The 26,210-nt window shown below is 42.1% G+C and overlaps 1 protein-coding gene across 3 annotated transcripts in view; it reads left to right on the top strand.

The window, feature by feature from the left end:
* LOC111225171 (G1/S-specific cyclin-D2-like) overlaps positions 1–26,210 on the top strand; it is a 146,241-nt gene that overhangs the window by 108,439 nt on the left and 11,592 nt on the right. The window contains exons 1-3 of one of the 3 annotated variants that reach the window (XM_022749863.1): positions 14,433–15,059; positions 16,443–16,658; positions 19,777–19,936. In XM_022749863.1, coding sequence (XP_022605584.1) covers positions 14,751–15,059; positions 16,443–16,658; positions 19,777–19,936 — 685 coding nt within the window. In that variant the 5' untranslated portion in view covers positions 14,433–14,750. Of the gene's footprint in view, positions 1–14,432; positions 15,060–15,975; positions 15,997–16,442; positions 16,659–19,776; positions 19,937–26,210 lie in introns of those variants that run through there. The other 2 variants (XM_022749865.1, XM_022749866.1) reach the window with 2 other exon arrangements.

Below are 26,210 nucleotides of genomic sequence, written 5' to 3'. Positions count from 1 at the left end.
ATGTTAGCATTGACACAAATTGGCCCATAATAATGACACAAGGCCACTAAGCACACAGACGCAGAGTGACAGAGTGGGAATTACAGAGTGAAAGACCAGGCAGACAGAGAGAGAAGGAGAAGAAGAAGAAGGGAAGAACAGAAAGACGGAGAAGAGATGAAAAAGTCTTGCAGGAAAGAATTACCTTACCCAGTGGGACAGGCAGAGAGGGGGGAGAGGTAGATTTATGGCCAAGGGTGTCTTTGGTGTTTTCTCTCCACTCTCCTGAACGGTGGGATTGCAGAAAGGCCTGGAGTTCAGAGGGCCCCTGACACACACACACACACACACACACACACACAAGCAGACCGAGAGGCTGATGGAGACGTACTCAGTCTGAGGGATTGTTAGCTTTACATTCTTGCTGCAAGCATCCTCTGTTGTATCCTCCTTTCTCTCCTTCACTTTTTTCTTCTCCTCATCTCTTCTCTCAGGTCTGAATCCGAAAAAGTGTTTACATCACTTCCAGGCGCCTCTTTCAGTATACGTCCTGCTAAAAATAGCTTCTGACGTCCTGGGCTGAATCAGAAGAAAACTGAGGAATCCCCTTTTATAGCTTTGGCATGACACTGCATGTTGATGCATGTTTCTTTTTTCTGACCTCCTACCAAAACAAGGCATCCCTCTGTCTTTTCGGAAACACATGTATTAGATTAGGCGTGTTGGGAGGCAAGGGTCACACTCCTGTCAGTAATTGAAATGCGATTATGTATGAGCTAACATGATTACAGGGGTGAGGGCGATGGAGGGAGGGGGGTGATTGAAAGGTGAATGCCAGCCTGTGATGTGCGGCTGCTCCCTTATTCCACAGTAGACATTCCAGAGGTAATGGAACATGAATTAGTCCGCTGCCCTCATGCCATTGGAGAAAGACCAAAAGCTTGGTTTTCCCAGTGACCCAACCTGTGACCAGAGTCACTGACTGATTCAGTCTAGAGTGGCTCCTGTTGTATCGGGTGTAGTGTGATACATGGGTGGATCCAAGTGTGGCAGAGTGTGAACTATGAACATCATACATTTATCTATTGATGCTCTTTTTGATTGTGACCGCTGCTGTCTTTTTGTTTGGTTCATTGACTGTACACATCATAAAAAAACCATAACATAACCATTTTCTGATGTGATACCACTATGGTTAATCGTTGCCATGGTTAAAAGAAACCAATGATGGATGTCAGTTGGAAAGCAAGTAAGGTCGCGCTACCTCCGCCTTTGTTCGTGACTGGTAAGAGTTATATATAACTCCTCCAGCCGCTAGAGGTCTCTTGAACAGAAACAGATGTCATGTTTGGGAGTTTTTGACGACACAGATTGCAATCCAAATCCAAAGATCTATTAAAAGGTAAGGTAAATTGAATATCCTTCAATAAGGTTCATCGTTGGTTGACAGAAAAGACCCTGAACCATAAGATCACAGGATAAATACAAAACAGGATAAAAATTTTTTTAGATAATTATTGTTTCTTTGCTTGAGTTTACACTAAGATCATACCTTGTGTTTTGCAGTGTAACCCTTATAGAGCAATATCTTGACCGCTATAGGTGCAGTAGAGCAATTATTATTACTTGCATGCCGTGAGCAAAGGACACACATTTCTGTCAACTTCAGAAGGCATAAATTGCAGCGGCATCAATTCACCATAAAAGAGAACACAGAGCCACTTAAAGAGGAGAAGAAAAAGACCGCATGAGATTTAAACTGTGCACATTTCAAAACATACAACAACTGGCTTTGCAAATGTCTTGTCATGTTGAATGTAGAAAATACATTCAACATGTTTCTTTCCCTTAAGGGTACACACAATATGTTTTGATGGCAAAAGTTGAATGTAAACAATCCTGTGTTTGTTTACAATGAACACAACCGTTGCATAGCATTAACTGCAGTCACAGAGAAAGCACGGCTGTGTTTCTCTTCGGTGAAGGAAGGAGAATGAGGTTCGGGGATATCCCAGCACTTATAGATCTCTAACTAGAGATGAAAGAGAAGAAGGACTTTACCTTAGTGACACAAGCTTGTCAAAGGCAGAATTGAATTTTGAAATATGTTTTGACTTAATCTAATTTAATTAGCTGGAATATAAACAATACAACAACAACTTTTTCCTGTTGGTTTGTTTGTTTGTTTGTTTAGTTTTGGTTTTGGAGATGCATCGTGTCAAGTTTGTGGATTTCTTGAGTCTCTTGAACTGACCTCATCAAAATATCAATGTGCTCTTTACAAACACGGATTGATTCTCATTGATAAACCAGCTCTGAAGGGACGTCCATGTGCGGACCAAGGACAAAGGTCATTGTGACTTTAAAGGTGACACATTGTGTAAAAACTGAACTATTTTTTGCAACAGTGTGTGTGTGTGTGTGTGTATCTGTGAGACAGAAAGGGTGTGTGCACCCTTAACATATAGACATGTTTATGGTTATGCACATACAACAGCTGTCAAAGAGCAATGTGATGATGCTTCACAGTTCTGCAGCATAAGAGTTGCACCTGATTAAAGTGATGGCACACTCCCCATCACCGCTCAGGTTACATTGCTCTAGATGTGGCTCAAAGTGCATCTTTGCTCATATCCGGCACTGTCAGAATCAGTACAGTTGTAGCAGGTTTCTCTAATTGGGTATGAACAAATGTCACACTTTCCAACCCAGAGAGAGAGAGAGAGCGCGCATGTGTGCAGAGGCTCTGCAGATATTTTGATAAGAAAACTCTCATCACAAGCTGGCACAAACAAACAGGTGCAATGAACAAACACAGGAACCGATCGTTTCTGAATTAACCCTGAAACGGGTTCACCACCTCCAGCTGTCATGGTTGTTTTGATTAGTCAAGTTATAGTTATTCTCTCATCTTGTTCATTGGGGTTGATGTGTCATTTACAAGAGTGGAATCCCCTCAGAGTTAGAGGCACAACAAAAAAATCCACAATGTTTTAATAGATGTATCAGTGTATTTAATCATATCTTATCATACTTTTTAATTCGTTTTCAATACTTTTAATAGCTGTAAAAACTATTTTCTTGGATATATTTCCAAGGACCAAAAGAAAAAGAAAGCATTAATTGATGCTGTTTTCATTGTCGTATTTAACTTATATTTTCTTTAAAATCAACCCAGGAATTGTTTCATCTCAGCCACCTTCCTGGCACTGATGTACAATAAAGATACAGTAAGTGCTGAATGTGAGTTGGAGTTACTCACCAAGTCGTTCCCCTTTTAGAAGTGGGGATTTCCTCTACAAATCAACAGAGACTCAACTTTTGGTTGTTTTGTTTTTTTCAAAACAAAGAAAAACCAAATAAAAGAGATTTTTTGCCGTGCACAGATTGCAGGTTAGCCTCCTGTCTAATAAGTTATTCTGGTATTTCACTGCCATATCAGAAAGCATGAGATTAGCTTTATTTGGATAGTGTCTATAAATATATAAAAACAGTGACAGAAAGCAAGAAAGCAGGATTGTTTCAGTCCTCTGCCAACACAAACTTTATCCCTTGATTGTTGTGTCTGAGACAGAGGCAACAGTCACATCAACCTCCCTCTGTTACCATTCATATGACTATATATAGAGCTGTGACTGTCGTTATTTCACAAACAAACCCAGTGTCAGAACAGAACAGAATTTCTTTTAATGCAATCATTTTTTATTTTGTTTGTTTTTATTTGACTTGTTGCTTTATATATTTGTTGGTTCCTTATTTTGTATAGAAGATAGAAATTAACTGTCATTTTAATAAAATAATCAATTTACAAATTATTAGAAAAAGAATCTAGAAAGGAGCGATGTTTAAGTATCTTCGTTTAAAACATTGACAAATTAACTAAAATTCTCCAGAGAATGTAAAGAAATAGTTGCTTTGATTTTATGTCAAAAGACATCTATGTATTGTGTTGCAGAGATAGCTACTGAAGATAGCATGCTAACCAGCTATCCCTGGCCTGCCTCGTCGTACCTCTTTGTACCTCAAGAGGCGATAGTGAGTGACTGTAGTCACCAGTGTGCCCTCAGTCCAACATGAGAGGATGAAGAAGTCGCACTGTCCAGAGGGAAAGCAACCAATGGCAAAGAGAAGGAGTGAATGAAGTTTGATGCTGAACTCACAACGTAAGCAGCTGTTAATGTTTACGTTGGTGATGTAGCAATAGCAAAACCTAACATTTAGCACCTTTAATAATATGCAGATGAATATGTCAGTAAAGTGAACATAATCATCCGTATTGATCCCAAACACATTTACATGACTGATAACAGCCTGAAGCCGGACTGTGTCCCTGTGTTTCTTTATTGTCTACATTTATTAATAGCAGAGTTAATAAAACTGTCATTTAATTGAGCATGAGCAAAATATAATTAAGAGCTAATAATGCTGTAACCGTTGCAAGAGTGTGTTGTTTTAAGAAACCAGTAACATATAAGTTCACTGATTTCACGCTGGAAAGATTTGCCTGAAACTGGAATTAAATTTCAGCTACAGAACTTTTCAAAAATTTCAATTTGTTCTTTGGTAAAGAAAATAAAAATGTCCAATATTTAGGAACAGCAGTAAATAAAGTAAAAAGTGAGAGTTATTCTTTTCACAGCAAGGTTCAGGTTTGTGAAGTGAAACTTATTCAGAGCCTCTTTTTACTGTAGATGATTTACCATCACATTTTAGCCCTACATGCTTTTACCAGGGCATCAAAGCATGACTCTCTGGCCAAGGCAAGTAGGTCAACAAGCATCTAAATCCATCTAAATAAACTCTTTGAAATGCTTTCCCATCACAGAGCCCTGCCTTGTTTGTTTGCAGAATGTTTATGTGTCTTTAAGCTTTTTATTTGAAATAAAAGTCAATTGCAGTTTTACAGTTTCAGATTGAGCTGCTTTATCCCCCCATTACCCACCTCCCCCCCCCCCCCCCCCCCAAAAAAATGCATAAATGTTGCTTCATGAACGTGACACATCTGAAATCCACATTTAACATGACAAAAGCATTTTCATCTCATTTTTCCACAATATTTTGTCAACATCACACAGCTCCACAGCTGCTCCCCCTAGATTTCCCCAAAAGTGCCTCTCGGTGCGAAATCTGACTTCACTAGTCAGTGGTACCCCACCTACCAGTTGTCCAGCATTATCATAGGATGTACATTAGATAGAGATACTCTGACCCCTACCACTGACTGTAGACTGGAGATTACTAGAGGTGGGCCTCTTTCCTGCTACCATTTATCTTTCTTTCACCTCCCTATACCCCCCCACTCCCCTCCCTCTCTCTCCCTCTGTAATGTCTCAGCTGTTCCCTGCAGGCAAGGCTCTCTGACTGAGTGCCTGCTCTGTTATGGGTTCATTGGGCTGGTATGCGGCAGGAATCTTTGGATCAAGGTAATTTCACACTGTTCAACTTTTTCCCAGGCTGTTAAGCTTCCCTTTACCTTTGTGCCACTCAGAGAGCGAGATAGGGAGCGACACATGTAGCCATTAAACACACACAGTGGCTCAGGGGCTGACGCCACCAGCGGAGCCGAGGGAAAGACTTGAAAGATACGGCCTATAAATTACAGTCCAACACCTCAGTTTCCCAAAAGGATCAGATTATTGCAGCCTGATCCAGAGTGGTGGGGAGGATGGTGCACATTCATGTGTGGTGCTGTAATAAAGCTACATGCCTGCCAGGGGAGCCACTGTGGTGGGCCCCCCTCATTTGTCTCTATCACTGATCACTGAGAAGATCAGATACTCTGGGGGTGTCTGTGTTTGGGTTGGTGTGCATGTGTTTTCTTTGCTTTTCTATGTGAACACGTATCATTTTTTGTGTTATTCTGATCAGGTGTTTCTGTCGCTGCACGTGCATCCTCCCTTCCCTCTGACACACGTGTGATTTCTTTATTAAGCTCCTCATCCCAAAGCAGAGCACTTTGTGTTATAATTAGTGGCAAGAAATAGGTGAGCACCTGATGCAGGAGGGGAACCCTCTATGATCATAGAAGTAATCTTGTTCTCATCTCTGCACCGTATGCTTTAACATCCGACTGAATGTACCATCTGTTACCATCTGCAGGAGAGATACAGAAACAAGGGCAACAGTAGCACCACTTGTTGCATGTGTGAGAGGCTGTATATGTTCAGGTGTTCGGCATGTTTGGTTTTGGGGTTTATTTTTAATGGCTTGGGTTATTTTGGGACCTATATGGTTAACTTTTTTATGTTTGCATATCTCTCTGTCTGTTTGAAAGACTGCAATACATTTTTCTTTTGTTCATTATTGGGAGAGCATATGACACATAGATGGATTTATATGAAAGGCTTGACTTGTTGGGGTACTCTATGAAAACTGCCAGCGGCTCAGTCACTCTGCATGCTGTGTACTGTGCAGCTATGTTTCTCATATGTCTGCTATCCCTCTGCGTGGCTGTAATGACAGTGTGTAATAAGTTGTGGGTGATGAGATTAGTTCATTTCTCTGATTGGTGGCTCTATTCCAATGCCAGTGAGCTTTATTGATAAGCTGTGAGATCTATTTGACCTCAAGTCCCTTGTGTTTTAGTCTGAGCTTGTTGTGATCCCTCGTGGACATCCTCAGGATGTTGATCCTCCCTGAGCACCAACAGACGCAATTTTCAAACAAGTTTTTTTAGGAAAAATTGTAGTTATTGTCTTGCCTCTCTGCTAGTCCTTGTATTCTGCACCAAGGACTCAGCTGGATTAACATTGTCTTTGTTCCTGGTGTATGTAGTGAAAGAAGGGAGTGCAATAGGCTGGAACTGTGGTGTGGTATCAGCAAGCAGCTGTTGCATGAGTGACAAAGTCAAGGGCTAGTGATATGAACATGGGAAAATCCTGGAGGAGCTGGAGGGGAAGAGACAGCAGCAGCAGCTGAGCCACTCTGCACTGCTGTGTGTGGACCGGGGCAGCCTTCACTGTTGCTTTTATGTGGAGAAAAAAAGTGTGAGAAACAGAAAAGAAAGCAGTTTATTCTCTGTTAGGGCAAGGAAATATTGACATTATTTAGCAGGTCCCACCTCTCTATCTTGCTCATTTGGCCCCAGATTTGATGACCGCATGAAAGGTTGTTGGAGTTCAAAAGACAGGGTCAAGCATGTGAGAGAGGGTCGGGATGGAAGCAGGGAGGAAGGCAGGGATGAAGGAATGGGGCGGGGGGTAGAAGAAAGGTAAATGAATACCAGACGGTGCGTTTCTTGTGTTAACTGAAGGTTTGGCCAGAGCTGCCAGACCCTATTGTTCCAGTGGCACACCTTCCACGACACACACCCTGTGGAGAAGCTCATCTGTCTCTCAACAAGCTGACGCTAACTTCTGTGATGGATTGAGATGTGGTACAAGGCTGCTTTTAGTTATTAATGATGCTTTCACTTTGCATTTCAGCTCTCCTGAACGGCTGATTGTGTGTGAAAAGATGGACATCGTCTTTGTTGAGAAAAAATGATACTATGGTCGGAGGTTTGGACCTTTTGTTCTGTGGCAACCAGGAGCAAAGCGCACAAATGATTTCAGTCCATTTTCCCATAGGCACCTGCAACATGGTGAAAAGCAACGTTGAGTGCAAAACAGTAACGACACCAAGATACACAATCACGTTGTTAATTGGCTGTTACTTTGTCTCAGAGCTTTAGAGGAGGAGGCAAAGATGAAGGCAGCCACATGTGATGAGAGTATTACTGATTCAAATCCTCAGATGAGGGAGGTTTAAGCAGGAGGAGGGAACAGAAAATAATTCCCTCAACAACTGTTGTTCCCCGCCGCCACACTTACTCATTGGCCACAGAGGCATTTATGGTCAATGTGTTGTCTTTGGCAGTAATCTCCAAAACACCAGGCAGCAGCTCAGACAACATATGATGTGAAGCAGCAAGAAGTCAACAGTGTTTACCTGAGGAGTCAGTGATTTATTGAGTTTGTGATTGATAACCAGAAATGATGACTCCACTTTACTAAACAGTTTAGCCTGTTATTAGTACAGTGTACAGTATAGAGACACTGAGCTGTGGTGTTTTATGAATAAAACGAGCGATCTGCAGTGTTGTTTAGACATTTGTCTTTCTTCTATTAAAATGAAGAAGAGACACGTTCATCCTAAGTTAAGTTATTTACACAGTGGACCACATAGATACCCACTGCTGTTTCTATAACGGTTTGAGATAGTTCTTCTCTGCCTCAGAAGCAGCAGGTGCAACTTTTAACTTGACTTCTGATGAAGAACTTACTAAAGCAAAGCTGAATTCTTCATCGTCCTTTGCTTGCAGCGAATGCAGTGAGTGCATCTTTACAAAACTTTGTAGTTTCATAAACACGTCCTGCGGAGGCTTTGTGCTCCCTGTAATTGCTGTTCTATCAATGTGATGCTGTAAATAATAATGTTTTGTTCGCTAAATTAATGAGGGTTGATCACCCACACATATTCACAATACAGTCCATGATCCTGGCCGCCGCTGACAGCAGCCGAATGCCTGTGAAGACCGTTGCACCACCACGCTCTCAGCGGATGCAGTTTGACAGAGGCTCTGAAAGGTATCTTACCTGAGGCGGATGTCTGCTTTTCAACAGAGAGGGCTTTCACCTCTCCCCAGCATCCCGCAGTCAACATCTTGTCCCAAAGACATCAGAAGACGACAATTAGGACTTTGTTCCTCATGTTTTCTTTTTTGCTCCCGCTTGTTTTTTTCTCAGTTAATGAGATAAGGGCATGTCTCAAAGAATTCGGGAGGACATGTTTGCATAAAGAATTTCTGAGGGAGTCTGAGGGAAGTCTGCAGGGTAAGAGCTCAGTGCCAAAGCTGCATTGTTGTAACATCAGTCATGGAGGGGAGAAATCCCACAGGTGGTTAGCGGAGATGTCAGGGACGAGCTTCACTAAACCGCTGGAAATACTCACATTAAAAAAGGGGATCGGCAGGTAAAAGTTAAAGATTCCTTCATGGTGATTTGGCAACTGATTGAATATGTCAACTGGTTTCTGGTCAGATACTGAGGATCAGGTGGGAGCTCTGCTGATGCACAAGAAGCTCACGTCATCGAAAGGTGACTGACAAAGGTTCTCTTACTTGTTCGTGTGATTGTGTGTCTTTCTGGGAGTTGAACTGGGGAAAAAAGCCTGAGTCTATCCTGTGATGATGAAACAGCAGTGTTTGACCGATCTGTGGGAGCTGGGAGCTATTCTGCATGTAATTGGTTTAAGCCTCATCCAGGATGCCTGGTCATGTAGATTCTGATTAAATCATTTAAAATTTTAGGCTAGGAAAAGTAACGCTCGAGCACTTCATGGATCAGTGAGTTGCAGCTGGAGGTTCTGAAGTATTATGTGACACAACATGCACATTTTTTTTCTTTAATATTAAATTTCTACATTTTACCAATTGACTGTTTGTGATGTTTTAAACCGTTCAGTTGGAGCTCAGTTTTTCCTGTGACGTTTTGCATGAAGTCTGGTGTTTTTTTTATCATGGATGAGTAAGTTTTCTCTGTATTGTTGTTGTCTGGCGCACACATCTGCAGTTATTCAACCACAGCAAAAATACAGCAGAAATGGGGAAATGTGAGTTTGATAAACAAATGATACACATGTATGAGTGATGTTTAGATGTGACTTAAATCGTGATTCATCAGTAGCTATCACATGGTGCTTTTTCGAGATGAAACTGGAAGCATGTGCAACATCTGAAAATGATTATCTTGTTTGTGAATTTAGATTTTTGTTACATTTGGACTTGTTATAAAGTTGCCTAAAAACCATGGTCAGAGTGTGTTGCTGCTGTTGGATGTTGCTCTCTTCTTCTGTATCCTTTGCTTAATTCACATGGCAGGAAGCGACTGGAGAGGTGTAGTAAGCTGAAGCAGGGAGGAGGCTGCTGGATGCTCGTGTCAGGGCTGTTTCACCTGCTGCTTGACTGTTGTAATAAACTGTTTCCCTGTTAAACTGCTTTTTCCTCTTCCAATGAAAACACTTCTGTTATGATTGTACACATGAAGACATAATTGTGAAGTGAATATTTCAATCATTAATACATTAAATCTGCTGTCCCTCCTATTATCTCCCCCTTACTGAACATTACTCCATGTGTGCTCTATTTTTAATGCAATACTAATTCATGTTATATGTTAATAGAATCTAAACAGAAAAGATATCCAATAGGTTTGTCATTCAGAAAATTAAGAAATGAGCACATTTGAATTTTAAGAATTAAATGTTTCGTTTTATTCATGTTATTTTCTTCAAAATAATTAAATTTCTGAATTAATTTCAGTAAATCAGTCAGTTCTTCAGCCATTCAACAATAATTTTTAATAGTTGGAGTGTTAATACCTTCATCAAAAATCTTCCAAAAATTATTCTTAATATCAATTGTGATAAAAATGATCATAATATATATAAACAGTTTAAACACGGGTATCTAAACAATTAATGCATAATTCAAACTAAATAGACTTGTGGAATTTCACATAAATCCACCAAGTTTCTTTGTTCCATCAAATTTCTTTCATATTTCTGTTTCTTTGAATGCCTAAAAGAAACATTATGATGAGTTAGGACATGTTTATAATAACATACAAGTAATATTTTAATTTAATCCTGTGTTATTTCATTTTATTGTATTGTAAAAAAGAAGTGTATTCTCTCCCTGGCAGTTGCTGACCTGCTGGTGCAGGTGTGTTGTTTTTAGATTGTGTTTGAGGTATTTTCTGTTCACATAGCTGAATAGATCTTATCTATTTAAACTAGTTTAGCTACAGTATGGAAAAGCTTTGTTTGAAAAGAAAAAAAGTTACATTGTCTGGTTCATTTTAGTTTCACTTTTAGGTTGATGAATGTGAAGCCAAATTGAAGAATCAGAAAATCTGCTCTACATGACTACTGCTCTTTTAGTCCAGACATTTTAAGATTTAGTATTTATAAAATTATAACGTAAAATATATTAATTGTGCATTAATTTTAGGAATAAAATGATGAATGTATCTCCTGTTTCTCAGTGCTTGGACATCAACAAGATGCCTGATTGATTCATAGAAAATAAACTTCACAGGTTTGATTTGAAAAAGCTGTTTGACTTGTTTTACCTCCAAACCAACAGCTTAGTCAGACCTGAGCTCCTGTCATTTCTCGACTGTTTCTAGCTCAACAGGAGTCTGACAAATTCCCCTCCGACACTTTTCATGTCTCATGTGGGACATTTTTTCTCAGCGTCATGATTCCCATGTTGGTGTCGGTAAAAGCAGAGAGAGGCTCTCTCATCAGCTGGGTGTGGCCTGCCCGACTCTGGTGGTTGTAACGGTGATTTGAACTGTGAAAGGTGCGGTGATGATGAGTCACTGCTCGGTCATCACTGTAAAAAGTGACCACCCTCAGCTACTGTTATGCACCTCTTTTTTTTTTCTTTTTTTTTATTAAAAACAAAGCGGAAAAAATCGACCAGTATGGGTTAATAATGGTGCTTGTTTTCAGGGCTTTTATTTCGGGAATTTTCTAGAATAATCTGCCATTAAAGTAATGTATAATAAAGTCAAATAACTCCACTGGTTTCTAGAAAATAGTTCCATTTGAGAAGCTGCGAACAAGTGCACTTGTCTCATGATCTCTTGCTCATTTTTCTCAACTTTTACTAACAAAAAAAAGGAAGATTTCAAAACCTGAAACCGTATAAAATCATTTCTCCCGGCGGATATTTCTTGCAGTGTGCAGAGCCGGAATTTCACCAAACTTTTCAGACTTCAGTATTGACCGCTCCCCTCTCACTATTACACCTTTGACTGTGTAGGGTCATAACTTGTAAACGTTTCTAACCGGTGGGGTGTGTTCCGTTTTTATTCTGATATGGTAATTGATTGCTTCCGGGGACAAATGCGCTGCTGCTGCTGCTGCTGCTGCTGCTGCCTCTGATCTCACTCTGAGGAGCCGCTGGCGTCACTGTTCCGCTGCAGGGCTGCAGAAAAAAAAAAAACACTTCTGACAAGTGTGTTAATGCAGCAGTGAGTCCTGACAGGTTGTTTTATTCATATGTTTGACAAAGGGAGATTGAGATGTGACTTGTTCAGTGAAGGTTTTTTGATACGTTTCTTTGCTGTATTATCATCCTTAGTTTAAGATGGTTCTTGATTTTAAAAACATCTTAAAACTGGTGAATACATATATTGCTTTTTCACCTGTCTCTCATTTTGGTCACTTTTTTAGATTGTCTGTATCTCTCTATGTGGGCGTTTTGCAGTGCATGCTGATGATGATGTTGAATAGAGCTGAGTATTTTGTTTTTGTTTGTTTGTTTAACATTAAAATGCTTACTGGCGTGAGCTTGTGGTTAAAAGATGTGCCTTGTGGCGCTGGGATGCGTAATTGCGCATTCTGGTGAGCTGGAGGCACCTGATGCTGTTGGCTGTGTTGGAGAGTTTGGGAGCACCTGCCTCTCCGCTCGTTTAGACACATTTGATTCTGTCTGACTTCATTGAACTCTGTGAAGTGTTTCAGTTTTATCAGAAACAGCAGAGCTCTTAGTTTTGATTACTTTCAGTTTTTTTCCATCTCAGTCCACTATGTATTAAAGTAGAAATATCATCATTTAAAGCAGAAATATGATCATTTAAAGCCAATAGCCAAAGAGATTTCTAGACGTTTTGCTGCCTTCATTAAAATCAAAGAATCACTGGATTATTAGTTTAATCCACTGTGTTGTGTAGAAATTCAGTTTTAAACAGAGAGAAATTGCAAATAATAATGATCATTTCGATTTTTTTCTTGTTCTGAATTCAAAGTTTGATTTATTTTCTTGATCGATGAGTCTCGACTCTTGTTGATATCAGTAGGCTGATCTCATTTCAACATACTGACACTTGCTTCTTTAAAATGATCTGCAACAGTTAAGAGCGCAGCAGAAATGTGTCGCTCCAGACGCAAAGTTTCTCTCTTCTCTTAAGTTTTGAGTCGCAGCGTCACGAAGAAGAATTCATTAAACTTCAGTCATGATGCCACTCAAGACATTGATGTGGGAGTCAGATCGACTGTTTAAGCTGCAGCGACACCCATTAAGGCGAGAGACTGATAAATGACCAAAGCAGTGGAAGCAGAAAGAGAGAGAGAGAGAAAGAGAGAGAGAGAGAGAGGTATAGAAGTCTGCCCAGTAACAATCGCACGAGTGCAGGGGAACTATTGGCTATGCGAATAGAGACACAAGGAGGAGGAAACAACTTAGACTGGAAAAAAAAAACTTTAAAGAGACATTTCCCCCACTTTTCTCACAAGCATTGCTATATAGCCAACAAGCTTCGGATGGAAATTAACAGCTCTAAAGCTGTGAGGACTTTACAGTCCCCAGTCTTCCCCTGATGCACTGAAGTCTTGTTTTATTCAAAGCTCACTCTTTGAAGTTGACTAAGAATAGGAGAGGGATTAGCATATTTACCCATGCAGATTCTCTTTGTGACTGTATGTGAAGCTAAATCATTTGGCAGTCATTTTTTAATTATCTGCTCATTGACTTACACTCTCAGCTCCGTTTCCACCTGCTTGTTTTTCCATGTAAATTATTACAGAAGTCTAATTAAAAAAATAGTGATTTATAGCAGGAATTGGTGAATTGGTTGATATTATTTGGGCTGAACAAAGACAAGGACTCATCTTTGTGTTATCTTTAAGAGAAGATTATGCAAAAAAAAAAAATTCAACGCTTCTTCAAATTTCCTAGAAAGCTATCTCTTAAACCACAAGAAGATTGTGGCTGCAAAAAAATAGTTCGTAAGACCGTGTGTGTGTGTGTGTGTGTGTGTGTGTGTGTGTGTGTCTGTGTGTGTCTGTGTGTGTCTGTGTGTGTCTGTGTGCGCGCGCATATGCCTCTGTAAGTTAACATGCAGTGTTTATGGCCACATACGTACAGTCTCTAAATGCGTCATCCTCAGCCCGGAGGTTCACTGAGTCCATTTGAAAAAAACTGACAGACAAGTTGGTTTAAGCACAAATCAATACGAATTAGTCGCTTTCTTCAGTTTTCTCTTTCTCTCTAATCCAAATTAATATTCAAATTACTTTCACAAGGGGGCACTTGCTGCACTTTAGGAAGTAAAGTTGGGTTCTTGAAGTCTTTTGATGGTGTGGGCTGTGTAATATGTGTATTTAGAATGCAACAATGAATAAGATAGATAGATTATGAGATATATATAAGATGGGTTATGTGACAATATCACTTAATCATCATCTTAAGGCAACAAAGCACCAACATAAAGAAAATACATCACCAAAACATACAAGCATTTCTTTTAGGCTACCTGACAACCTGCTCTCCTTTAGCATTAATCACTCAAATATTTTGAAATATCCTTTATATAATTGGTTTGTTTCGACTCAAATCACTCAGGAAATGTGTAAAAAAAAAAAAAAAAAAAAAAAAAAAAAAAAAACTCGACTTTAGATGGATCGATTCTGCACCTTTACCCATTGTTGTGAATCTACCTTTGGGAAAGTGTCAGCTTGTTAAATTTTAAAATGAAACAAGTTTGCAGAAAGTTGTCTTGCATGCCAGAATAGAAGAAAGAGGCAGGAGTATAGCATGTTGTGTCTATACAGAGGTAGGCTAATGAAGTGAATTGCGTCAGTGGCGTATGCAGGGCAGGCTTGAAATGCGCCTGATCTGGCCAGGCGGATGAAAGTAGAGGCGCACTGTGGGGAGAGAGGAAAAAGTTCTCAACAAGGAGAGGCAGGACTACTCTTACGGAGCCCCTGCAGTCTCACTTTTTATGCCTCTAATAGACTTTCCCTGCCATCCTTTTGCATTTTTGCTCTGCAACACTGCTTTTACGGTTTCGAGAGAGAAATCCTACTTTTTTTACTTAAGTGAAAGCACCAGCACCATGGAGCTGCTCTGCCTCGAAATGGACACCATCATACGAGCTCGTCCCGATCCGAACCTCCTGTGCGATGACAGAGTCCTGCAGAGCTTGTTGACTATAGAGGAGAGATTTCTACCCCAATATTCCTATTTCAAAGGCGTCCAGAAAGATATTCAACCGTTTATGAGGAGGATGGTCGCTACTTGGATGTTGGAGGTATATCGAAACACCGAGTGCTGACAAGTCTTATTATTTCCGTGCTCGACTTTAAAGCCTCCTGATTTGTTTCATTGCTGCTTTACTGAGCTCTGTTTGCAATTTACGGACTGTAGATCAGACTCACAGCTCTCATTTCCGACTGCTTATCCCTCATATTAACCAAATGTGTCGATTTCTGTCATTTCTTACCATTTTTAAAGTCCGGTCATGAAGACTGCGTTTACGAAACTGCGAGCTTTGATATCTGTGACACCGGAGAATTTCTTTCCTATGCCTCACATGGTGCCTGTACAAAGCTGCCTGTTGATTCTTTAATGTTATTATTTTAGATAGCCTGAATATTTCCATGCACACGTATGCACTCCCCAATGCAATGCTGCTGTGCGCTGTTCTATCGCCATGTTGGTTTTTACAGGAGCGCTTGTGCTTTAAAGAGGACTTTACAGTGTCATAAACGCAATAACAGCGGTTAAACCCCATCGGCATTGACAGAGGAGGCTCTTGGGTGTCCGTGTAATATAGAAATGATGACAAAAAGCGTTGCAAATACTTGAGGTATCTATTTTAAATGTCGGAAGGGGCGAGGGCCTTATCTGTCCTTTTGGTCTTCCCCCCGTCGCAATGCCTCACTCTGGAATTATGTTCGATTTTCGTCACTTTGTCAAATATTTCTGATCAACATCCACATGTAAACAAACCTGAGGCTTTCAGCTTTATTTTCATGTAAATATTGTCAGGCTCACACCCACCGGAGATTTTTAATTAATTTTTGAAATAAACATATCGGGTCGGCGGTGACGCACTCCATACCAACCTCTTGCTACTTGGCTTTTATTTTGACATTTTATTCATATTTATCGTGCATGGATTTGGATCCGAATTGTCGGGTATGATGTGGAAGGCCCCCCCGAACATTATGATGCGAAAAAAAACGGTCTAGATAATTTATTTGTATTTTTAATTATTTTATGAAAATATGACGAATGAAAAAAAGTGTGTTTCCGTGTGCAGCGCTGTCGGGGTGTTTTTTGGCTCGGCTGATTGTGACTTGAATTCATTTCTTAGTCAATGAACTGCAGGAATGTGACTCTATTGACAGTTTGTGTCTGAGACTTATTTCATTCTTTGTAAAATAATCTATTTCGAATTAATTTATGATGTCGCAACCGATTAGGGCTGGGCGCAAATTCTTGGCCTGGCCCCAACTATGTGTGTCACTGAATTTATATGTGCTCTTTATGTCATTAGACTTTTGTTTCGTTATCTCATAAAAGTTTTATATACATTTCAAGTGCTGGAATATAAGCCAGGTCACTGCAGGGTGGGTTACTGATTCCAAATGCTGAACATTGCTGCATTGTCTGCTGTCTCTTTATTCAGGTTTGTGAGGAGCAGAAGTGCGAGGAAGAAGTTTTTCCCTTGGCCATGAACTACTTAGACAGATTTTTAGCCGTGGTACCCACCAAAAAGTGTAACCTGCAGCTGCTGGGAGCAGTCTGCATGTTTCTTGCATCCAAACTGAAAGAGACTCGTCCATTAACTGCAGAGAAGCTTTGCATCTACACAGATAACTCCATCAGACCACAAGAGCTGCTGGTAAGCAACATTTGGTTCAACACATTTTGCAAAATTCACAGTGATACCTCTGAGGATTCATGCTGTCATCACCAGCTGGTTGAAGACAAACATGGTTTCATGACACACGTTTGCCATTTTTTTTTTCTACATCATGTTTACTTTTAGAAACTATGTTTTTATTGCAGTTGTTTAAAAACATGTTCATTTTAGCCATTCAACTCAAAACATCCCATACTAAACACCAGAGCTGTTCTCATTTCACTGAATCTGTTGTCCAGTCTCCACTGTGGACTGTGCCGTCATCAAAGGTCCATGAAAAGCAAAAGCTCCACAGTGAATTGTTCCACAAGGGCTCACTTTACTGTACAAGACCCTCTGGGCTTTACAGTATTTATTCATCCAGTCTGTGTAATGGTCTCCATCGCCATCTAGTGGCAGATATTTGCACAGAGCAACGAGGTCAGCTTGAACTCCAGCCAAAGTTCTGACTCTGTTCCTGTCAGCTAGAGAGGGAGAGACACAGAGAAATTCAAGTTAGCCTTTTACAGTTCAGCTTTCATCCAAAAATAACCATGGATGCACACATATCTGATATTATGTCATGCTGCACTAGTTCCAATTCTCACATTTTTCAATGCACAAATGTAGCTCACAGTACAAATGTTACATCTGTATATACATATATATGAAGCTGATGATGCTGGGTGGATTGTGTGTCTTTTAGAGCAACAAAAATGTCAGTCCTCTGTGTCCTATTTATTTGATAAGGCCACTTTGGCCTGATAACACCAGCTGCTTTCACCAGCGCAAACCAATTAATTAACTCAGTTTCACATCAGATAAGTATTTCCCCACTGCTCTGTGGTGCTACATAAACATTCCTTAGTAAACAACAGCCAATCCCACCCATGTTGTGAAAGAGGCCACATATTATGATTCAGACGTGGCTGATGTTTGTAGGCCTGCCTCGCTGCCTGACTGGCGGCTCTACCCGCTGGGTGATTGCTGCAGTTTATTCAGGTTCCTGACGAGCTGCTGTTGGTTTTGTTGGCTTCTGATAATTTTCTGGAATGTATTTCTGCTTGAGAATGTTGTGTCAGATTTAATTTCCCCTCTCTCTCCAGCGAAGGTTTCAATGGTCAGCGTGTTATGGTCGTAGGTTTGACAAGTAAACAGAATGTGCATTAAAAAAGAAAAAGTGCGGCACTGTCAGTCTGAGGTGGAGTCATGTAAAAGAGTTTGTAGCCTGGTGCTGCACTTAGCCAGAAAACATGAGTGCGTCCTACCTTTATGTTCAGTTTGAAGACAAAGCCCTCAGTACTTGAACTGGTTTGCTGAGGCCTCTTCTCAGTGTTTCTGTATAAGGCGGTATTTTGGCTGACATGCAGATACAGGAAACAGAGATCAGCTGCTCAGGGCATGTGATCGTTTTTTTGTCCTCATCTTTGGTAACAATTTCTTGTAAAGAGAACCGCACTGTTACAAAGAAGGTGTGACCAGAGGAAGGCAGTAGCAGAAGGAAGTGGGTGCCTGCCTGCCACTATGTTAGCATAGAGCCTGTGTTGCAAGGTTTGTCACAGCCCTTGCTGCAGGCTCGAATCTTTGCTCGCTGGCACTGATGGAAAAGGCTTTTGAGAGCAGGAGGCAGCCATGTTGCATAAGAGCAGCCACAATCAACAAACCACCGCTGGGCATTATGATTTGCATATGATCAAATAATTGAATCTATGAGATACCGGTTATACCATTTCAAACAATGTTGTTACCTTAGAGGAAGATGTCTTTCACCTTCAATTCAAAAGGGCTTTTATTTTCATATTTACTCTCATGTCAGTAATTGTGGGAATAAAGTACAAAATCCTTGTTTAAAAAGCCTTTTCCTCCCTTGCATCCACGTCCCTTACATCAAGGAGATCAGAAAGCATTCCAAGGCTGAAAAAGGTCACTTTGATTAGAAAATTGCAGGCTGGTAGCAGGGTCAGCGGCAGCCATGTTGAATTGTCTCATGACTGAGTCCATGTGGTCTCTCTCTCTCTCGCTCTTTCTGAAGGGGAAAATGAAGAGTATCCATAGTCCTAGTCACAAGGCTACAGTCCGGAACCAAACCACGAAATTTTTTCCCAAATTAGTCACCAACTCTTCCGTTAATCACCTCCTCTAGGAAGTGAAAGTAACAATACACTCTAAGAGAAGAGAACACCACACCTAGTGATCCACCCACATTACACAGACACTCATCTAGGCTTGCGTGTGTCATCACATTTTCCCAAGACATCCACGTTAAAATGATTTGTGAAGATGAGAGCAGTTCATTCTGGCAAATCTGATATTACAGAGTAATGTGTGATTTAAAGCTTTTCACCTCAAATGAGTGTGTTTCCTCTGAGCCACAAATATGCTGTACATGATTTAAAAGTCTCTACCTATATTTGACACTTGACACTTGTTTATGCGAAGCGTAATTTAGGCTTAGAGGCTGAACTTATTTTTAAGTAGCAAAGGGCATTAACAGAATTGGCAGCAATAAAGAAAATAATCACATTTTTGACATACAGTGAAGACTTTTTATAGTTTAAATGAAAGATAGATCGAGATAAGGGATGAAATACTGTTTAACTTTGTAAGATAGCACAGAGTTATTGCTGATCCTGTTCAACAGGACCAGCCTTCCTATCCATTTTCACTCTATACACACACACACACACACACACACACACACACACACACACACACACACACAGTAGAACCTCTGGTGGGCCTCTTTAGGAAAGTCCCCAGATGCCAGACAGACAGACGGGGTGGGAGACAGTGTTGTGAGGTCACCTGGGTTGGTGGCGCTGCTGGTGTTTCTCTGTCCCAGGCTCGGCCAAGCAGAGACTAATGTAATAACAATAATGCTTAACCTCCACACACTCGCCACTGTACGGGGCCAGGGGCCCACAGCGTCACATTCACACACTTTAGGCTGCAGTGTAACTGGCTGAACTACTGCAGCAAAGCAGCAGTGTTGTAGCTGAGTGTAAACTGTAAACGTAGATATGTGGTTGTACTTTGTGTCGCTGAAAAACACACCCTCAGTCTTTCTCATTTTCGGCCATCTCTCTCTACTCTCTTCTCTCTCTCTCTCTTTCTCCAGGAATGGGAACTGGTGGTGTTGGGGAAGTTGAAGTGGAACTTGGCAGCAGTGACGCCGAACGACTTCATTGAGCACATTGTGAGGAGGCTGCCGCTGCCCGAGGATAAGCTGGCACTTATACGCAAACATGTCCAGACCTTTATCGCCCTCTGTGCCACAGGTAGGACACAATAGGAGCTGATGTTGGACACAAGTGCTGTGTTATTAACAGTTGTTTGTCCTGATGAATTGTGATGTTTAATTGGAAAAACGAATCCAAAGGATGAGCGTACAGAGCACAACGTCATGTTGATATCATATCTTTTTCTTCTTTTTTTTCTTATTGGTGTTGCAAGTGACACTGATCATGGATAAGCTGCCAAGTCAAACCAAGCGATAATGGCTTGCATCAACATACTTTCTCATGTTGCAAAATATCTTTATCTGCACATTCTTCTTTCAGAACTGTATCAAAGCTCTCGCTCAATAACATGCGGCAACAACTCTGTGCAGAGGTGTTCTGAGGACCAGTCACGGCCCACAGTAATTCATGGGAGATGCATTACATCCGATGGGAAAATATTCTGCCTAAGAAAAGCATGTGTCACGGAAGACATTTCAGGGATAGACTGTTAGGTCTGATGTCCATCATCTGTCTTCTCCCGGGCTGGTATGTGGCCGCGTTTTAGAGGCGTATCAGTGGCTTCCAGAGCATCCAGTAACACTTCAAAGCAGATTTTGCCTGGTTGAGGGGCATTCCCATGTCGCACAGGGTCGAGAAGAGGAATGGACAGGGGTGGAGGCAGGCAGGCCATTGTCTTTCTGCTCTTGAGGTGAATTGTTCCCTCAAGATCAAACATCCAGCGAGTTGTGGGAGGGACAGGCAGCCCTTAACATGATCTGAAGAGACGGCTAGGTCGAGGCGGAGGAGATGCAGGAGAGAGCAGGGGAGTCAGTGAAAATCCAGAGGAGTGTATTGTTTTTGCACTGCCAATTCTAAGGCATGTCATGTTTTCATATCTGCCCCCCCTCCCCCAAAATTCTCACGCCACCCCGCCCTACAGCTGGAGGACATGATAGCTTTCCCATGTTGAGATTCTCTATGGGGATAGGGCAGGTTTCTCCAGTTTGCATCACCTTCGACACCTCGTTCAGAGCTGCATGCAAGTCACAGAGGTTGAAAGGAAACTAGCACCTCAACCAGCCTTTAACACCCTTGAGTCTTAACATTAATGAGGAAAATTACTCACTTACTTCACCTACACTAAGGTTATTTGGCTATCCTTTCTCTCTCACTTTGTGAGTCACCCCCGTCACTGCCACCAGCAGCAGCAGCAGCTTCCTTTTCTGCAGGTCTCAAACAGAAATGCTAACAGCAACCCCTCATGGGAAACAGCTCCTTGTGCTTACATCATTCGGAGGAGTGTGTGTATAGTTAGATGAACAGATACGCGGGAGGTGAGAGGTATTTACAACATAAAGTGATTGAATCCCCTGCACTGATTGTGCAATCGATATGATAGAGCGAGGAAAGTTTGCAGCAAAAGTTCATGTTTGCAGAATATTGAAGAAATTCCTCTTTTCTCTTTTTCTTTGTCTCACTTTTCTTCAATCTCTCTTACTATCTCTTGCTCTCTTCCTCTCCCTGTCTCACCCTGCATCGCTCACCCCTCATTGTGTGCCAGCGGATTAATGTGTGGAATGACAGCGTGTCAGTGATCGGATCTATTCCCAAAGCAACATTGTGAAAGACTCAGCCTGCACTTTGTCCTTAATTGCTTCAATGAGGCAGTGGAAATAAATTTACGAGCCTCCTGGAGTCGTCCTCCTGACATTGTGTTTTAGAAGAGAGACTTTCTGGAGATAGCTCTGGATTAGCAACAGGCCATTTATCTGTGTATGCTCTCCTCAGACTTGTATCCAGGCAAACAGAGAGTAAGGGCAGGACAGAGAAAGAGAGAGCGTGAGTGAGTCAACAATTTGGTGCATCTGAAGATCTCTGGGAATTCGAAACCTCATTTGTGGAACGTTCCCAGCCGTAAATCTTTGGGTTATCTGGTGAGAATCCTCCTTGAGACATCCTCTGAGCGAAGCTGAGAAGGTAAAGACACAGCAGAAGGAGGAGATCTCTCAGGAGGATTTACATTTGCAAGACAGTTGACAACGGGTCACCTGTGGCCTTCCTATTTCATACAGTCCATTCAAGCCAGCAGCCACCACTACTCCCACCACTGCTGCCCCTATACTGAAAAAGAAAACATGCATAAGACCGTGGCTCTCTGTTTTCAAGGGAACAAGAGAGAGAAGAGGAGAAGTGGAGAATAAGGCCTCTCATTCCTAATGGCTCCTCTCTTTTGATGAAACAGTTCCGTTCGAGCCACTCGGTGGGATTTTGTCAGGTGGCGCAGGCTGGCTCTGTATTAATTAATAACATTGGCTGGTCCATTCACGACTATGCAAATGGCTCAGGGGCTCAGCTAGAGGCTGAGAGAAAGGAGACAAAAGGCTTGGCCCTTACATTTCATATGCAGAGCCATGCGAGGGTCAGCGCTGCGGGGCCACTTGATAGGAAACACCAGCGCTTCCCTCAGGCAGGCCGCCGGATAATAGCCCAGAAACAAGCTCATTAAGGGAGATTATGAACCTCCATTCCTACACACAGACACCAAGCACTCCGAGCTTCCTCTTCTATTATTATTCAATTGAGGTAAAGTGGGAGAATGGACGGGGTGCATGGGGCAGACAGATGCACCCCAACCTGTCTGCTGCGGTTATTGAGCTCCGTCTTCTCGCCATATTGCCAGGGATTATGGTCTATTTTTTTAAACCAACTCCAATAGCCCTCTCTGTAATGGTATGCATGGAATGGTGACAATAGTCATAGAAGTTGATCAAAAGAAAATTCTGGATCAGGGCCAACAGTGCTGTCTAAGAGAGAGTCAATTGTCCAGGAAGACACAATGACGATTTTTGTACAAGTTGGGATGTAAATAACAAGTGATTTAAGGAACCGAGTGTTTGTTCTTTTATCTGTGAACAGTATTTGATTCAGTTTTTCTGGTATGTGGAAGTGTCTTTGGGTTGTGTGAAGTTAGTTTCTCTGAGACAAACTAATGATTCACTAGGTAACAAACCTGAGAGGAGTCGAGCTTTGCTGCATGGCTTCACTCTCTTGTATACTTGTAACAGATTTTCCATGGAATAGGCTATTTGTTCTTTTTGTGCAGCATAGCCGAGCTTTACTACTTTACTACTGTGTGTATAAACCCTGCACTTCTAAACTTTCACATAGTTGTGTCTGGATTCAGTATTTCACTGTTCAGCTTGTCATACAGCTTCTAACCCCAAAGAAAGTTGGATCGCATGCTTTTATTTCAAAATAATGAAGAAATGCACAGTAAAACTATCCAAAGCTGACACTGACAAATTTAGATTTTGTCTCTATCCCACACAGCTTTCCAAGTTGTGTTCCACAAATTCAGGAGGCAAACGTGCCCATTTCTATGCAGCAGTGACCACTCACATATTCTGAAATGACTCATAAGTCCTCTCTCGTTTTGGCTGTTAAGTCTCACTGGTCCAGAGGCAGGAATGCTCCTTGTAGCTTCCTCTCCAAGTGGCTGCTGCACGGAGAATCCCCTCCAGGCTCAGCTCGGCATTCTAGAGATGAATGATTCATCTCAGATGTGGTCAATGAAAAGGTCTTTACTGGTGTTTGTTTACATAAAACCCCCTTCATGTTTGATGAGTCAGAACCTCAACAAATTAGCCACTTCGTCCAACAAATTATCATCCCTCCACGCGCTCCACTGATGTGAGGAATCACGTCCGGTCTGGCTGCACCGTCAACAGATGAAGCAGCAAGAAGCTTCCTGACAGTATGCTCCCAAAAATGTGACACACAGAGTGAATCATCGAGTGGCATGTCCTGAGTTCTCCCCCCTTTTCACCTCGCTGGTGTAATCAGCACCACACTATAAATACTGTGGCCAGCTGAGTCACACCAGAAACACAAAGAGAGAGGTTTTTCTTTGGATGCTGCAGTTATCCCACCAAAAAGGCCTAGAAATCAAAACCTTTTTAAACTTACGTGTTTTCCTTGGAGGTCACGTTAACCACAAAGACCAATATTTGTTATTTGAAGTAAATGTCAGCTACCTTGATGTGAACGCTTTTGTCATGACACCAAAGCGTCTCTCAGTCTTATTCCTTCTCTATGGACACAACTTTTTTTTTTTCTAATGAGTGGCTTTTAATTACTTCTGCTGAGCTGCTAATCGTCCAAATCATCCACAAAGAGAGACGGACAGAAAGAGGAGGGGGAGTTTTTGAATTTTGAAACAAGGTACAGATACAGTTACCGGTTTGTGCTCTTCCATTGTGAAGAAAAGTGAACTCTCCTGCATCCCTCCCTTGACCTAATCCAAATCTGTATGCTCCTCATCACTGACGTTACCAGCGCCTCAAGGCTGCAGCTGTGACAGTGGAGATGATGGTGCAAGACCGAGGAGAGTTGTCACAGGATGCTACAATTAAGGAGGAATGCTGTCTTCTGGTAAATGAGTTGAAATCACAGTTTGAGCAGGGTGCATGACTCAGACTCTCCCAAGTTTTGTTTTGTGTTTGTCTCCAGAGTGACAGTCTGGAACAAGAACTAATGGAATATGACAGATAGCAGTATCAAGTTATTGTTTCTTAATCAGTGATTTCTCCCCTTGTTACATGTGGAGGAACTCCTCACAGCCCGGTTGGGAAGTTGTTGTTGTTTGTGCGTCTCAAGGAGCTACACTAGGTGGACCGTCTGAGCAGCTCGCCACAAACTTGTTTTGACTACCAGGCTGTGTTGCATTAATGGTGAAACATACTGTCATGCCAATCCCAAAATGATGTTTGTTTTTGGCCTTAAGCAGTCAACAGGCCCTAGGTCCTCGTAATGCTGCTCCCTTAATAAACAAGGTCAATAAGAGCTGCATGTATAGAATACAAGACCCTGATTTATAGCTCTGGAAAGAGAGGAGCGGGTGAAAAGGAGAGCTTTTTTTCTTCTTCTTTTGGCTGTTGTTCAACTTTCCAACTTTAATTAATTTACAAGTTTAATGTGCATACTGTGCATTGCAGCCACCCAGGAGGAGTGGGCCATGTAGGGCAGCAGACTGTGTGACCAGAGGCCTGAGGATTGAAGTTTCAGGGGGTAGGAACACGGAGGAATGGAGACGAAGGGGCACAGGGAGGAGAAAGGGCCATTGAAGGGGGTGAGAGGCGTGCAGGCCAGGCCAGCCAGCCGCTGCTCACAGGGAGCTTTCCATCGCAGGCGTCCCCACTCAGCTACATACACTGTTTATCCTCAACATGAATATCAATGAGGGCCTCCTAAAATACGGCCATTCTTCCCCCCACATGCAGCAGCCACCAGGCCGGAGTGTCAGCCCGCATCGGCTGCACGCGCGCGTCCTTGTTCTGCTACAGACCTGTCTTGTCTTGAGTGCGAAAAATCAGCTTGCTGCCCACTGCCCGCCACTCAGCTCACCCACAAACCTACATCTGTGCTGTGTGTGTGTGTGTGTGTGTGTGTGTGTGTGTGTGTGTGTGTGTGTGTGTGTGTGTGTGTGTGTGTGTGTGTGTGTGTGTGTGTGTGTGTGTGTGTGTGTGCATCCTAAAGCATGCAGGAATTGGTGCATTGTCTCTTGCCTGTGTCTCTGAGGTGTCTGTCTCCTTGCCTGTCAGTCTGCACTCACTGCACACGTACAGTAAATCCGCGTATGCTTTTGTCCTTTTACCCCTCTATAGAAAGTTGTGCTCTTACAGCAGTGATGTAATGCTGAGGGGCTTTGTGTGCTCTTTCCTCTTGGCTCGAGGTAGCCTTTAATAAATCGCCCCTTGGCAGAGGCCCAGCAGCTAACACAGGGGTGTATAATAAGTTCATTTATTTGTCAACACTGAGCCCACAAGATGAGAAAGCGCCTGGCTGTGCATGTTAAAAAGGCAGTGAGGGGCTGCCTTTACAGCTATCAAAGGGCCTACCTCTTTGATTCCAGATAAAAAAAAAAAAAAAAGAAGGAAGAAAAATCTCCTTCAGAGCCATCGCACGCAGTTTGCTTTGCAATTGAATATGGCAATATGTTAATGTGCAGGCTGTTTCTATGCCCCCACTGCCCACTCCTCTAGCCCATAGGTGGCCCAGGAACAGAGGCATATTTGTGGGGGCGGGGGCTGGGGGGGGCAGGAGGTGAGGGTCGCTGGAGGGCGACTCTTTTCTTCTTCCAAAACCTCACAAGAGTCTGGACACAGACTTGAGAGTGATGTGCAGCAGAGTTGTCTACACCCTCTCCTCTCCCACCACGCCCACCACCTTCCCCTCTTTTCTCCTTGTTGCCTTGTCGCCATTCTGTCCATCCCTCCTTCTTCATCTTCCTTCCCCCCATTGACCCCCTTGCCCCCACCTCCCCATCCAGCCA

This window comes from Seriola dumerili, unplaced genomic scaffold (genome assembly GCF_002260705.1).
Source record: "Seriola dumerili isolate Sdu_G_001 unplaced genomic scaffold, Sdu_1.0 BDQW01000147.1, whole genome shotgun sequence".
Lineage (NCBI taxonomy): Eukaryota > Metazoa > Chordata > Actinopteri > Carangiformes > Carangidae > Seriola > Seriola dumerili.
This window is presented reverse-complemented; position numbering and strand designations above follow the sequence as displayed.